General features: G+C 50.0%; 1 protein-coding gene across 1 annotated transcript; it reads left to right on the top strand.

The window, feature by feature from the left end:
• Positions 1–4,223: 4,223 nt before the first annotated feature.
• LOC120390607 (phospholipase A2 inhibitor and Ly6/PLAUR domain-containing protein-like) lies at positions 4,224–9,195 on the top strand. The gene is made up of 6 exons (XM_039513337.1): positions 4,224–4,281; positions 5,597–5,719; positions 6,855–7,010; positions 7,697–7,837; positions 8,535–8,771; positions 9,030–9,195. The coding sequence occupies exons 1-6, from the start codon at positions 4,224–4,226 to the stop codon at positions 9,125–9,127; spliced, it is 813 nt and encodes a 270-aa protein (XP_039369271.1). The 3' UTR covers positions 9,128–9,195.
• Positions 9,196–12,477: the final 3,282 nt, after the last annotated feature.

Below are 12,477 nucleotides of genomic sequence, written 5' to 3'. Positions count from 1 at the left end.
AAGTGCCAGCTCCCATTGTAAAACCCCCTGATGACGATAGAGCAGGGATAATGAGGCTCAGTTTGTGCAAAGGAAAAGAAGCCCCACTCGTGGAATGGTGTGTGAGCGAAATAGGGAGATTTTCAAAGTCAAAACCAGCAGCGAGGGGGCCAGCGTCTGCTGAAACTCGCTGGGAGTCGGGCCTCGAACTCCCTTCAGCTGCTTTGAACATCCCAGGTTTAGGGAACAGAGAAGAACCGGTCGACATCATTGATTTGGACTGTCAAAAATCCTTCGGCAAACTCCCTCACCGTAGGGCAGTAACCGGGCCGGCCCACAACATTTTGGCACCTGAGGCGGGGAGCTCAAATGATGCCCCCATGACCCCTCCCTTGGGTCAAAACTTTGAAAGGTCTCAATCCTGCCTTCTTCCTGTTCTACTCGTCTCATGGTACGGTTCTGCTACCTACCCCAATAAAGGAGAACTAACAACTTAAAATGCCTTGTTCATTTTAAGTTTAAGTAACACTTAACCTTCAAACGCCCCAAACAGCAAATGGAACTTTCCTTGTCTGCACTGGCATTTTCATCTGTTTGAATAATCAAAGTGGTGCTTTCCGGGCCTTCCTGGTTGCAAAGATTTGAACTGCTTCCTGCTGAAGGTCCACAGTCTGGGCCAGCTCATGCTCTACTGAGATGGTCGCAAGGCCGACCAGCCTCTCCTGTGTCACTGTGGAGCGTAGATGTGTTTTTATTAACTTCAGTTTGGAGAAGCTGCGTTCTCCACTGGCAACTGTTACAGGAAGGGTTAGAAGTATGCGCAGAGCAACAAAAGCATTTGGAAAGAGGGTGGTCATCTTATTTGTGCACATCTATTCCAGAACAGCCTTTGGAGTTGATCCTGCTGAAATGTATCTTGAAAGGGCTTTCGGTTCATCACCTAAATCACTCGCATCAATATCGCGCATGTCATCATGTGTCAACACTGTCTGTAGTGCCCGGCATTGCTGGTGTAGGTCTTCTTCAGGTATAGTGAGGAGTTTTGGAATATCAAACAACATCCCAAATATACTCTGGGTTTCTTGAGTTGCATGAAACGTTCTTCAACTGACTGTATTGCACAATCTAGCACCTGGTTAGAGAATTCAACTTTGAATTGTTGTTTGGGGTCTTTTATGGGATTATCCCCTGCCTCATAATCAAAATGTCTTCTTCTTCGGTGACTCTTGTATTCTTGAATGGGTGGGAAAATAGCTTCAGTGTGAAGTTACTCTGCCAACTTCTGTGCACTCTTCAGAACGTTTTGAAATCCCTCATCTGACTGGTAAGACTGTAGGTCTGACTTTGCTTTGTCCAGTTGTTCCATTGCTCCAGATATATCAAGATCAACACCTTGGAGTCTCTTGCTTACAACCTTTATTTAAAACAGTATATCAGGCCACAACACTAAGCCATAAAGAAATGTGAAGTTATGTATGTTTCTGGTGATTCCATTTCCCTCTGCCACTGTTCTCCCACGAACAGTTCCTGTCATAGCATTATCCTCCAGTATGGCAACTATGGCATCATCTATCTTCCCAATTTGGTGTTTGATAGGCTTTATCGCCTCCACTCGACTTTCCCATCGTGTGGCACTCAGTGGTTTCAGTGTCAGAGGATGTTCCCAGATGTTGCTTCAAAATTTGCCATGGATGAGTTGATGCAGAGAAAAATACAGAGATGCTTTGAATTACATTAAAAAATTCAACAGCCTCACTAGAAGCTGATGCTGCATCACTGACCACCAAGTTCAATGAATGAGCACTGCATGGGACAAAAAAAGCTTGAGGGTTTAACTCTCGGATCCGTGTCTGCACTCCTCTGTTCTTTCCTCTCATGTTGGCATCATTATCATAGCCCTGACCTCTCATGTCAGCTATCGCAATTCCCGAATCTTCCAGCTTTTTAAGAAGCACATTTGTCATACCAGCTCCTGTAGTATCATCAATGTCGATAAATTCTAGAAAATGCTCTTTGACAGTCACCATTGCAGGGACCTTTTTACTAGGTTCTGTTGTTACAAAAAGCATCATTAAAGTCATTTGTTCCGTATGGCTGGTGTCAGGTGTGCAGTCCAGAATAAAAGAGTAATATTTTGCTGACTTCAGATCTGCCACAATCTTCTGTTTGACTTTTGTTGCCAGTAACTGTGTGATCTCATTTTGAACTGTTTTTCCAAGATAGTGGTGTGTGTACATTCAGGGGCGGCTCTATAAAATACGGTGCCCCAAGCAGGGCGCCGCACTGCGCCGCCCTTCCCCGGTCCCGCGGCCGGGGCAGAAGTGTCTGTGGCGGGTGTGGTGGTCCCGCGGCTCCAGTGGAGCATCCGCAGTCATGCCTGCGGGAGCTCAAGCGGAGCCGCGGGAACAGGAGACCCGCCGCAGTCATGCCTGCGGCAGGTCCGCTCGTCCCGGGCTCCGGTGGACCTCCCGCAGGCATGACTGCGGAAGGTCTGCCGGAGCCAAATGCCGCCCTGCCCCGACAACGCCGCCCCACGCGCCTGCTTGGCGCGCTGGGCTCTGGAGCCGGCCCTGTGTACATTTCTTGGGTGGTGACTCTTCTTAGATGCTGCTGGAGTACAGCATCAAACTCAGTTATCAGCTTCACAATTTTAACAAAGTTTCCATTGTTTGGCACATACAGCTGATCTGCAGTATCATGCAGTGCTAGGTTTTGGGTAGCAAGCATTCTCACAATGGCAATGAGCCTTCTCAGAATATTTTGCCAGTAAAGAGACTCTGATGCAATCTTCTCTTGATGCTGATCATCTGTGGCGGCATTAACCGTAGTCTCATCTCAAACTCTTTCCACCTACGGAATGCTCTCTGGTGATTTGCTGCCTTCTCATGGCATGCCAGATTTCTAGCCAGATTTTTCCAGTCCTTTGTTCCTGTAGAACCCAATGTACCTGGAACATCAGACTGGAAGATTTTGCAACAAAAACATTATGCAGCATTCTGGGTTTTTGAGTACATAAGCCATGGCCTCTCCACTTTGTCACCATTGGGTATTTCATGCCAGGAATGTGTTGGATGGAAACTTCTATTTTCATTGTCTTTGGGGAACATGAAGTTTTTCACTTGCTGTGGCCCAGGCAGCACACGGAAGTCCCTCAGGCTACTGCTCAAGTGGGTCCACAGTCCTGGATCATCTAGACTTAAGGAACTAAACTCAGCAGCAGCTGTTTCTTGCACCTCCACCACACTCTCTCTGATCTACACTGTTCTTCAGGAATGTGCATGGTAACATCCATCTGAGATGGAGATATGGATGCTGCAGTAGCTGCCAGGTCACCTGCACTCTGACTAACTGGAAGCGGAGGCATCTTCTCACCACTTACATCCTCACTGGGGCCAGAAGGCTCACCGTGAACATTTGTGTCTATGTATCTCAGGAGATACAGTCCCACACCGGGGTCTACCCTGGAGGTCCACGCTGTTATTTCTAGGCATGTTTGTGGCATGAAAGAGCTGAGAGAAATGCCTGGTGTCAAGTATCGGGGGTCGCCGTGTTAGTCTGTATCCACAAAACAACAAGGAGTCCGGTGGCACCTTAAAGACTAACAGATTTATTTGGGCACCAGCTTTCGTGGGTAAAACAAATAAATCTGTTAGTCTTTAAGGAGCCACTGGACTCCTTGTTGTTTCTGAGAGAAATGTTTTCACCAAAACTTTTCCACACCCAAAAATGCAAGTTTGGGGCAACAGAAACATTTCGCGAATTTGTGGCAATTTCGCCACATTACTGCAGCAGCAAAAACAAATCCTAGGAAAAAAAAATCCTGAAAAACGGAAATGTTTTGTCTTCACAATTCCAGAATTAAATTTTTTGCTTTTTTCAACTCAAATTGTCCTTTCAAAATTGATGGCAACATTTATATTTAAACCATTTTAAGAATGTTTTTAAATGCCTGAAAACAAACCAAAACCACTTTTTGTTCGGCTTTTCGGTCGGATGAGAATTTTGGTTCAACCGAAAACGATTTTTATTTCCTGATCTTTTGGAACTGCCAGTGAACCAAAAAATCGGTTATTTGTGCAGCTCTGAGCCCTGGTGCTTTTCACTCAAATCTCAGCCACAATTCCCTTTCCATCCTCATTTTGGTCTTGACTCTCTCCTCCTCCCCTCTGGCAGCGCTCGCTGTGTCAGTCGTGAGAAGCTCCTTTCAGCTCTGAGCCCAGCCCCGTGCGCCTCCCAGCACCAGGATGGTTTCCTTCATCCTCTGCCTCCTCCCTGCTCTCCTAGCTACAACTAATGCACAAGGTGAGTCACTCGCTGCTGTGGCCATTGAAACTCCCCCGGACTTGGACACTTTACACCCCCCGGATCCCCAGTCAGGGGAACATCCAGCATGTGCAGGGAGGGGAGATTAGCTCTGGGTGGGGTACAGGGCCCTGTCTACACTACGGCTAGCCATTTAGCCACAGCGCTGTAGCTGGGCCGGCAGAGCCCCATAGTGAAGACACCGCCTGTCCCAATGGATGGGGTTTTTCCATCCCTGTGGGAACTCCCCTCCCTTAGCTGGGAGCCAGGCCGAGGGAAGCATTCACCCATTGACCTGCATCTTCTCCAGGGGTTAGATCGTCCCTAGCTGTGGTGCTCAGGGCGTGGACTTTTCAACCCCTCCGAGCACTGTGTCTATATCACCCTGGTTAGTAGAGACCAGGCTTGAGGGACACCATTACTGGATACTGCCCTGAATTCTTATTCCCACGAAGGCCCCTCTGCCCGGCTTTGCCAGCAAAGGGAGACTGATGCAAGCTTCTCTTGATGCTGATCATCTATGGTGGCCTTTAATCTTAGTCTCATCTCAAGCTCTTCCAGCTATGCAATGCTCGCCGGTGATTTGCTGCCTTCTCATGAGCACAGAGAATACATGTGCACCAGCAGCAGACACAATTTTCTGCACTCTGGGTCCTAGTGGTGCCACTAGGACCCAGAGTGTAGCGGAATCAGCCAACACACACTGCAAAACGAACGACTCTCCAGTACTGTGAATACCTGCACAATGGGAGACACATCTGGGGTGGGCGGGGCATATTTTGTGGGCGGAGCTTTGGAAGACCATCATCCCCTTCACCTGTCCCCAGTCTGACCCCCCCTGGGTACCGCTGGCCCAGTGGCTGAAATTGTGCAATTGCTGAGTGTCCAGGAGGAAATCGGGTCCATTAACCCCTTGGCTTGTATGGAGCAGAGGGGGAAGACTGGGGCTAAGGGCAGGTCTACACTAAGGGCGGGGGTCGAACTAGGGTACGCAAATTTAGCTACGTGAATAGCGTAGCTGAATTCGAAGTACCCTAGTTCGAACTACTCACCCGTCCAGACGCCGCGGAATCGAAGTCCGCGGCTCCAAGGTCGACTCCGCCACCGCCGTTTGCAGTGGTGGAGTACCGGAGTCGACCGGAGCACGCGGGGAGTTTGAACTATCGCGTCTAGATTAGACGCGATAGTTCGAACTTCGAGAAGTCGAACTCACCGCGTCGACCCGGCAGGTAAGTGTAGACTAGCCCTAAGGGACGTGTCAGAGTGACACTGTCACGCCACAGTAAGAAGGAAACACTTCTTCTTCTTTCTCCAGCTGCGATCCTGACATGTGACACCTGCTTTGGCCTAACGGAGACCTGCAATTTCGCTCCAGGAACCTGCCAAGTCAACAAGGCTACTGGTGGCTGCCTCTCCGTGGCGGAAGATATTAAATTGGGTAGGTGATATTGCCATCAACCCAGGCACACCCTACCCCGCAGTCTGTCACCATCCTCATCGCTAAGGTCAACCCCAAACAGTCCATCAACAAAGCACATTCACCCGGCACAGAGCACTCAGTCTGTGCTCGACGCTTCATTCATTCAGGCAACGTTACTGTGTCTTACGTAGCGACTGGAAGATTCGGTGGTTCCAAATCCTGTCCCCATTGGAGTCAATTGTAAATCTTCCATTGACTTCAGTGGGGTCAGGATTTTGCCCCTTGAGCTTTATCTCCACAATGGACGGCTGCGCTGCAACAAGCGAAGCTGCTTTGGGTGGAAATGCACATTCTGAATCGTGTAAAAAAAGAAACTGGCGCTGAGATCCCTTGTACACTGCCGCCTTGCTCCCAAATCCTGTCTGGAGCTGTTAGTCACCTTCTCAGGGCTGGAGCCCTGCCGTACACGGTTTTCACCTTGCTTGGGATGCAAATTCAAGATACTTTTTGCCGTTTGACTTAAAGAGATTCAACTCCCTGAGCTCTTCAGGCCGGCGGATTTCCCTGGTTCCCTTTATTTCTCAACGTTTGCCCTTTGCAATTGAAAATCTGAGTTACAGACCTGGCTTTGTTCATCCTTCCCTTGAATTAAAGAGAGCAAATGGCTCCTTCCATTTACCCTGTAAGAAGGATGTATAGCACAGCATCAGCTTTAACGTGCTCTGTCATTATCTACCTACCTATCTAATCTATCTAATCCCCATACGTGCCAACCTGCCTCTGACCACACTCAGGACATTTTCCCAGCACAGTCACAAATGGGTTTATTAAAACTTCCCCCCACTCAGGGTGCGGCCTCACTGCAGAGTTAACGTGGGCCGTGACCCAAGCTTTAGCCCTAACCCCCCCCCCACCGCTCCCTATTATCCACACACAAAACCCTTTAACCTCAGGCTAACTGCTGCAATTTGGGGGGCAGTTTAGATCCGGACTCCTCTTTAATTTCTTGAATTGTGGGCCCCAGAACTAGACACAGGATCCCAGCAGCGTCGCCCCAGGGCCAAACATGGAGGTAAAATAACCTCCCGGCTGTTACTGGAGGTTCCCCTCCCAGCTTCTCATTTTCTTTTCCGGTTTTCTGTCTTTAACAAAGGTGGGACACAGAACACGAACTTCTACAAAGAGTGTGTGAGTAACTATAAGAGTGACATAGAAGTCCCCATCTCCTTCACTGTTGGGAATGGCAATTACGTGAGGATCAACACTACACTATGCAACACAGATAATTGTAACGCGGCTGTACCTGGAAGTAAGTTATGAGTGTGTTTTTATTGTCCCTCTTTAATGGGGTGTGAATCCAGCTCTCCGTGAGCCCCCTGCTGATGCACGTGACCGTTCGAGCGCTTTGGAAGGGCACCAGCTCAAAGCACATTAACGAATGGGTCACGCATATCAGCAGGGTGCACGTGGCCAGCTAGGCCGTGGCAGGCTGGCGCAGGGTCAATTCACACCCTGGCAGATGCTTACACCCCGACCCATCTTGCCACAGTCGAATGGTTGATGTGGACAAGCCCCGGCACAATTGTATTTGTTCCCATTTCTCCCCTTTACTGCCCCCAACGTCCATTCACTCGAATGTCATTTCTGTCGCCACTGAAATGCCTGTCGCTGGCGGGTCCCCAAACCAGGGGGTGGAACAGTCGGGGCCCTTGTGAAAGCAGACAGGCGAGGGCTGCACGCGAGAGAGGGGGCAGCAGCAGGGATGGGCTCCAGTCTCAACCTCCCTGAACCTGTCAGGCTCCACCTTCAAACTCGCCGGGGTCTGGAACTGATCGGCTGCGGCGTTCGCAGATAGTTGGGTCACAGACAGACGGAGAAATGCCGTCGGGCTGGGGGTGGGGCCTTCACCTGCTCAGGCAATGCAGGGAACATCCACCAGTTTGAACGAGGTTTAACCCACCCTGTGACCGTCTCTCTCTCTCTCTCGGTTCTCAGTGCCCACGGGGAGCACCACCGCGAACGGGCTGCAGTGCCCAACCTGCTTCGCTCTGAACTTCGCTCCCTGCAACAGCTCAGTCACCCCTTGTACCGGGGATGAGACCTACTGCATGGATTTCACTGGGTTTCTACAGAAAGGTAAATGCTGCCAGCTGGCTGCAGCATGGGAGCTACCCCAGGAATCTGACATCTCAGGGACTCCCCAGAGAGCTGGTGAAAACTAGTCTGTGCTGGGCCCTTGGGCATGTGGGGGTTTTGGCCGGGGGGAGGGAGAGAGGATTTGGGAAATTTTCCCTTCCAGACCAGTTCCCCCCTCTCAGTGATGCCGCCCTGCTCCTGGAGTTACGACAAGACGACTCTTGCCATGGGAAGGGTTGTTATGTCACTAGACTCCACTCCCTATATATTTAAGGTGGCTGAGCTATTGCTCAGTGCGGAAGCTCCTGTTCTCAGTGTGTGTCCAGGACTCCCAGCGCTTTGGGGTGTTTATAAAATAACTGAACCGAGCGGTTGGGGCTGCCGGGGACGGTGAGAGCCGGGCGTGTTCCCCGGGGGGCCGCACGCTGGGGAAGGAGCCGCCCCCGGGCGATCAGCTGGTTCCAAACTCCAGCTTCAGTCTCATGTGGAGCTGCAGAAAGGGACACGGGGGAGGCAGGAGGGGACCAGATGCCCGCCCTGCCGTGGCCGTTTACAGCGAGAGCAGGGAGAGCACCGGGGGGTGGGGTGGGAACGGGAGGCAGAGGTGGGAACCGCTGGATGGTGGAGACAGAGGTTACGGGGGCAGAGAAGGAACCAGAGCTGCCTGGTGGATTAACAGGCTGATTTCCCCCATCAGGTCCATCTTCGTCACCATTTCAAGCAAAAGGCTGCACTTCTGCGTCTGATCAGGTCATTAAACCTGGAATCAACCTGACTTCTACACCCTACACATTCTCCTTTTTTTGGGGGCAATCTGTTCCAGCAGAGAAAATACCCACCCCCCCACCTCCCACAACCACCACCCCCGCTACTACCACCAACGCCCCTCCCACAACTGCCACCCCCGCTAATACCACCAACGCCCCTCCCACAACTGCCACCCCCGCTAATACCACCAACGCCCCTCCCACAACTGCCACCCCTGCTAATACCACCGCCACTACAACCACCACCACCACTCCTGCTACAACCACCACCACCTCCCCTACAACCACCACTACCCCCGACACAACTACCACAAAGAAAACCACCACCACCCCCAAAACAACACCCACCCCTACAACCACCACCACCACCACCACCAAACCCACTACTCCACCCAAAACAAAGTCCTCACCCAAACCAGCCTTCCCCACCCACAGTGGGGCCAGCCCGGCGCTGGGGAAATTCTCCTTTGCCCTCTACCTGCCTGGCCTGACTGGGCTGCTGCTGGTGAAGCTGCTCTCCTGACCCCCGCCCGGCACGGCCCACGCAGCACCTGGTGTCTGCAAACAAAGGCCTGAAGTCCCAGCTGCACCCCCTCCGAGGCCCCTCCGCGCTGCCGGGCGACGCAAAGGGGCCGCTGCATAGCCAAGGGTCTGCCTAGCGCATGGGTGTATCTGTCCCGGTGCCTCACGGCTGGCTGGAATCTCTCTGTGCATTAGCAAATTCACTGAATAAATCAGGATCCGAAATAAAAGCCCCCGGTGTGGTGTTGTGTGCGGGCTGCCCGTTGCTGAGCCGTCCGCATGAGCCTGGGGCGCTGGCAGATGCATTAGCCACAGAAGAATTTCTTTGTCTTTCTCTGTGTGTGTGTGTGTCTCTGTGTGTATAAATATAACATCTGCATAAAAATCTACATCCCAAGCACACCATGGAGGCTGCCCACTGAGGGTTAGGAAATGCCCGAACACACGGTGCCAGTACGAGCTTAATCCAACCCCCCGGCGTGTGTGCAGGGTGCTGCAGCCTTTGAGTCCACGGTCACACACTGTGCGTTCCCCACCGCAGCCCTGCCTCAGTCTTTTCCTTCTTGTTGGGGCATCACCCCAGGCCGTATTTCCCACCCGCCGTTCCTAGCCCGCGCTGCGCTGAAGGATGAATGACACCTCCTGGGCCTCTCTGTGGAGTTCTCGCCACAGGATCGGAGGGCGTCACAAACATTCATGACTTGGTCTGTGCCACAGCCCTGTGGGACCCGGGAAACTGATGCACGGCAGGGCTCCACACAGGGAGTCCTGACACGCATCTCCCCATGCACGGGGCCACACTGCTATCCACACTCGAGCATAAGAACGTAAGAACGGCCAGACTGGGTCAGACCAAAGGTCCATCTAGTCCAGTGTCCTGTCTGCCGACAGTGGCCAGGAGCCCCAGGCCGTGTAACGGACTCAGCCAATACAGGTTGCGAAGTGAGCGACTCTCCAGTACTGTGAATACCTGCACAACGGGAGCCACATCTGGGTGGGCGGGGCTTGTTTTGTGTGCGGAGCTTGGGGAAAGCACCAACCCCTTCACCCATCCCCAATTTGCCAACCGCTGGCCCAGAGGCTGAAATTGTGCAATTGCTGAGTGTCCTGGAGGAAGATGGGTCCATTAACTCCTTGGCTTGTTTGGAGCAGATGGTGTTGGTTGTGGAGGGGCACTAAATGTGAGAGACAGCGTAGAGTCAAATGAAGGAAAAATCTTAAGTGAATCAAACTATCCCATAGAGTCTCCATGGATTGTAATTCCATGCTTGGATAATAAGAATATAGCAGGAGGGATGTATAACCGACCACCTGACCAGGATGGTGATAGTGACTGTGAAATGCTCAGGGAGATTAGAGAGGCTATTAAAATAAAAAACTGAACTATAATGGGGGATTTCAACTATCCCCCTATTGACTGGGTACCTATCACGTCAGGACGGGATGTGGAGATAAAGTTTCTAGACACCATAATTGGCTGCTTCTCGGAGCAGCTAGTCCTGGAACCCACCAGAGGAGAGGCAGTTCTTGATTTAGTCCTACGTGGTGCACAGGATCCGGTCCAAGAGGGGAATATAGCCGGACTGCTTGGTAATAGTGACCATAATATAATTAAATTTAACATTCCTGTGGTGGGGAAAACTCCACAGCTGCCCAACACGGTAGCATTTAATTTCAGAAAGGGGAATTACACAAAAATGAGGAGGTTAGTGAAACAGAAATTAAAAGGTACAGCGCCCCCAAAGTGAAATCCCTTCAAGCTGCATGGTAACTTTTTATGGACACTACAGCAGAGGCTCAACTGAAATGTAGACCCCAATTAAAAAAACGTAGTAAGAGAACCCAAAAAGAGCCACTGTGGTTAAACAACAAAGGAAAAGAAGTGGTGAGAGGCAAAAAGGCATCCTTTAAAAAGTGGAAGATGAATCCTAATGAAAAAAATAATACATGAAAAGAAATAGGATGAACACACTTAGTAGATTACAAGCTTTCTAATGACACCATACAAGGGGTATTTAGCATAAAGCATGTTCCAGTGATGTCATATTGATGAGCATACTTCCATAAAGCATGTGGAGTGCAACATCACACCCATGTTTTCAATCTTCCCTCAAAGGTCATGTTTTCTAGACCTTTAATCATGTTTGTTCCTCTTCTCTGGACTTTCTCCAATTTTTCCACATCTTTCCTGAAATGTGGCACCCAGAACTGGACACAACACTCCGGTTGAGGCTTAATCAGCGTGGAATAGAGCAGAAGAATTACCTCTCGTGTCTTGCTTACCACACTCTTGCTAATACAGCCCAAAATGACGTTGGCTCTTTTTGCCACAGCGTTACACTGTTGACTCACACTTAGCCTGTGATCCACTATGACCCCGCAATCCCTTTCCGCAGGCTCCTTCCTAGGCAGTCATTGCCCAGTTTGTCTGTGTGCAACTGATTGTTCCTTCCTAAGTGGAGGACTTTGCATTTGTCCTTATTGAATTTCATCCAGTTTCCTTCAAACCACTTATCCAGTTTGTCCAGCTCATTTTGGATATTAATCCTATCCTCCAAAGCACTTGCAACCCCACCCAGCTTGGTATCATTCACAAACTTTATCAGTGTACTCTGTATACTCTAAGTGATTATCTAAATCATTTATGAAGACATTGAACAGAACCGGACAAGAACTGATACCTGCAGGACCCCACTCATTATGCCCTTCCAGTATGACTGTGAACGACTGATGACTACTCTCTGGGAACAATTTTCCAACCACTTTTGGACCCACTTTATAATACGTAGCTCCATCTAGGTTGTATTTTCTAGTTTTTTTATGAGAAGGTCATGTGAGACAGTATGTAAAGCTTTATGAAAGTCAGGGTTATACCACCTTGCATCCCTCCCTTCCACACGACTTGTTACCTGTCACGGAAGGCTATCAGGTTGGTTTGACATGATTTATTATTGACAAATCAATGCTGGCTGTTAATTAGCACCTTGTTATCTTCTAGGAGTTTGCAAACTGATTGCTTGATTATTTGTTCCGTTACCTTTTCCAGTCTTCTGGAATCTCTCCTGCCTTTCATGACTTTTCAAAGTTAATTGCTAATGGCTCAGATATCTCCTCAGTCAGCTCCTTGAGTATTCTAGGATGTATTTCATCAGGCCCTGCTGACTTGAAGACATTTAACTTGTCAATGCATTTTTTAACCTGTTCTTCCTCTATTTTAGCCTGTGATCCTACCTAATTTTCACTGGTGTTCACTACGTAAGACGTCTGATTGCTACTAACCTTTTGGTGAAAACTGAAACAATAAAGTCATTTAGCACCTCTGCCATTTCCATTGTCCGTTATTGTCTTTCC

Source organism: Mauremys reevesii, linkage group 24 (assembly GCF_016161935.1).
Source record: "Mauremys reevesii isolate NIE-2019 linkage group 24, ASM1616193v1, whole genome shotgun sequence".
Classification (NCBI taxonomy): domain Eukaryota; kingdom Metazoa; phylum Chordata; order Testudines; family Geoemydidae; genus Mauremys; species Mauremys reevesii.
The sequence above is the reverse complement of the archived record's forward strand: the minus strand, read 5'-3'. Positions and strand labels throughout refer to the sequence as shown.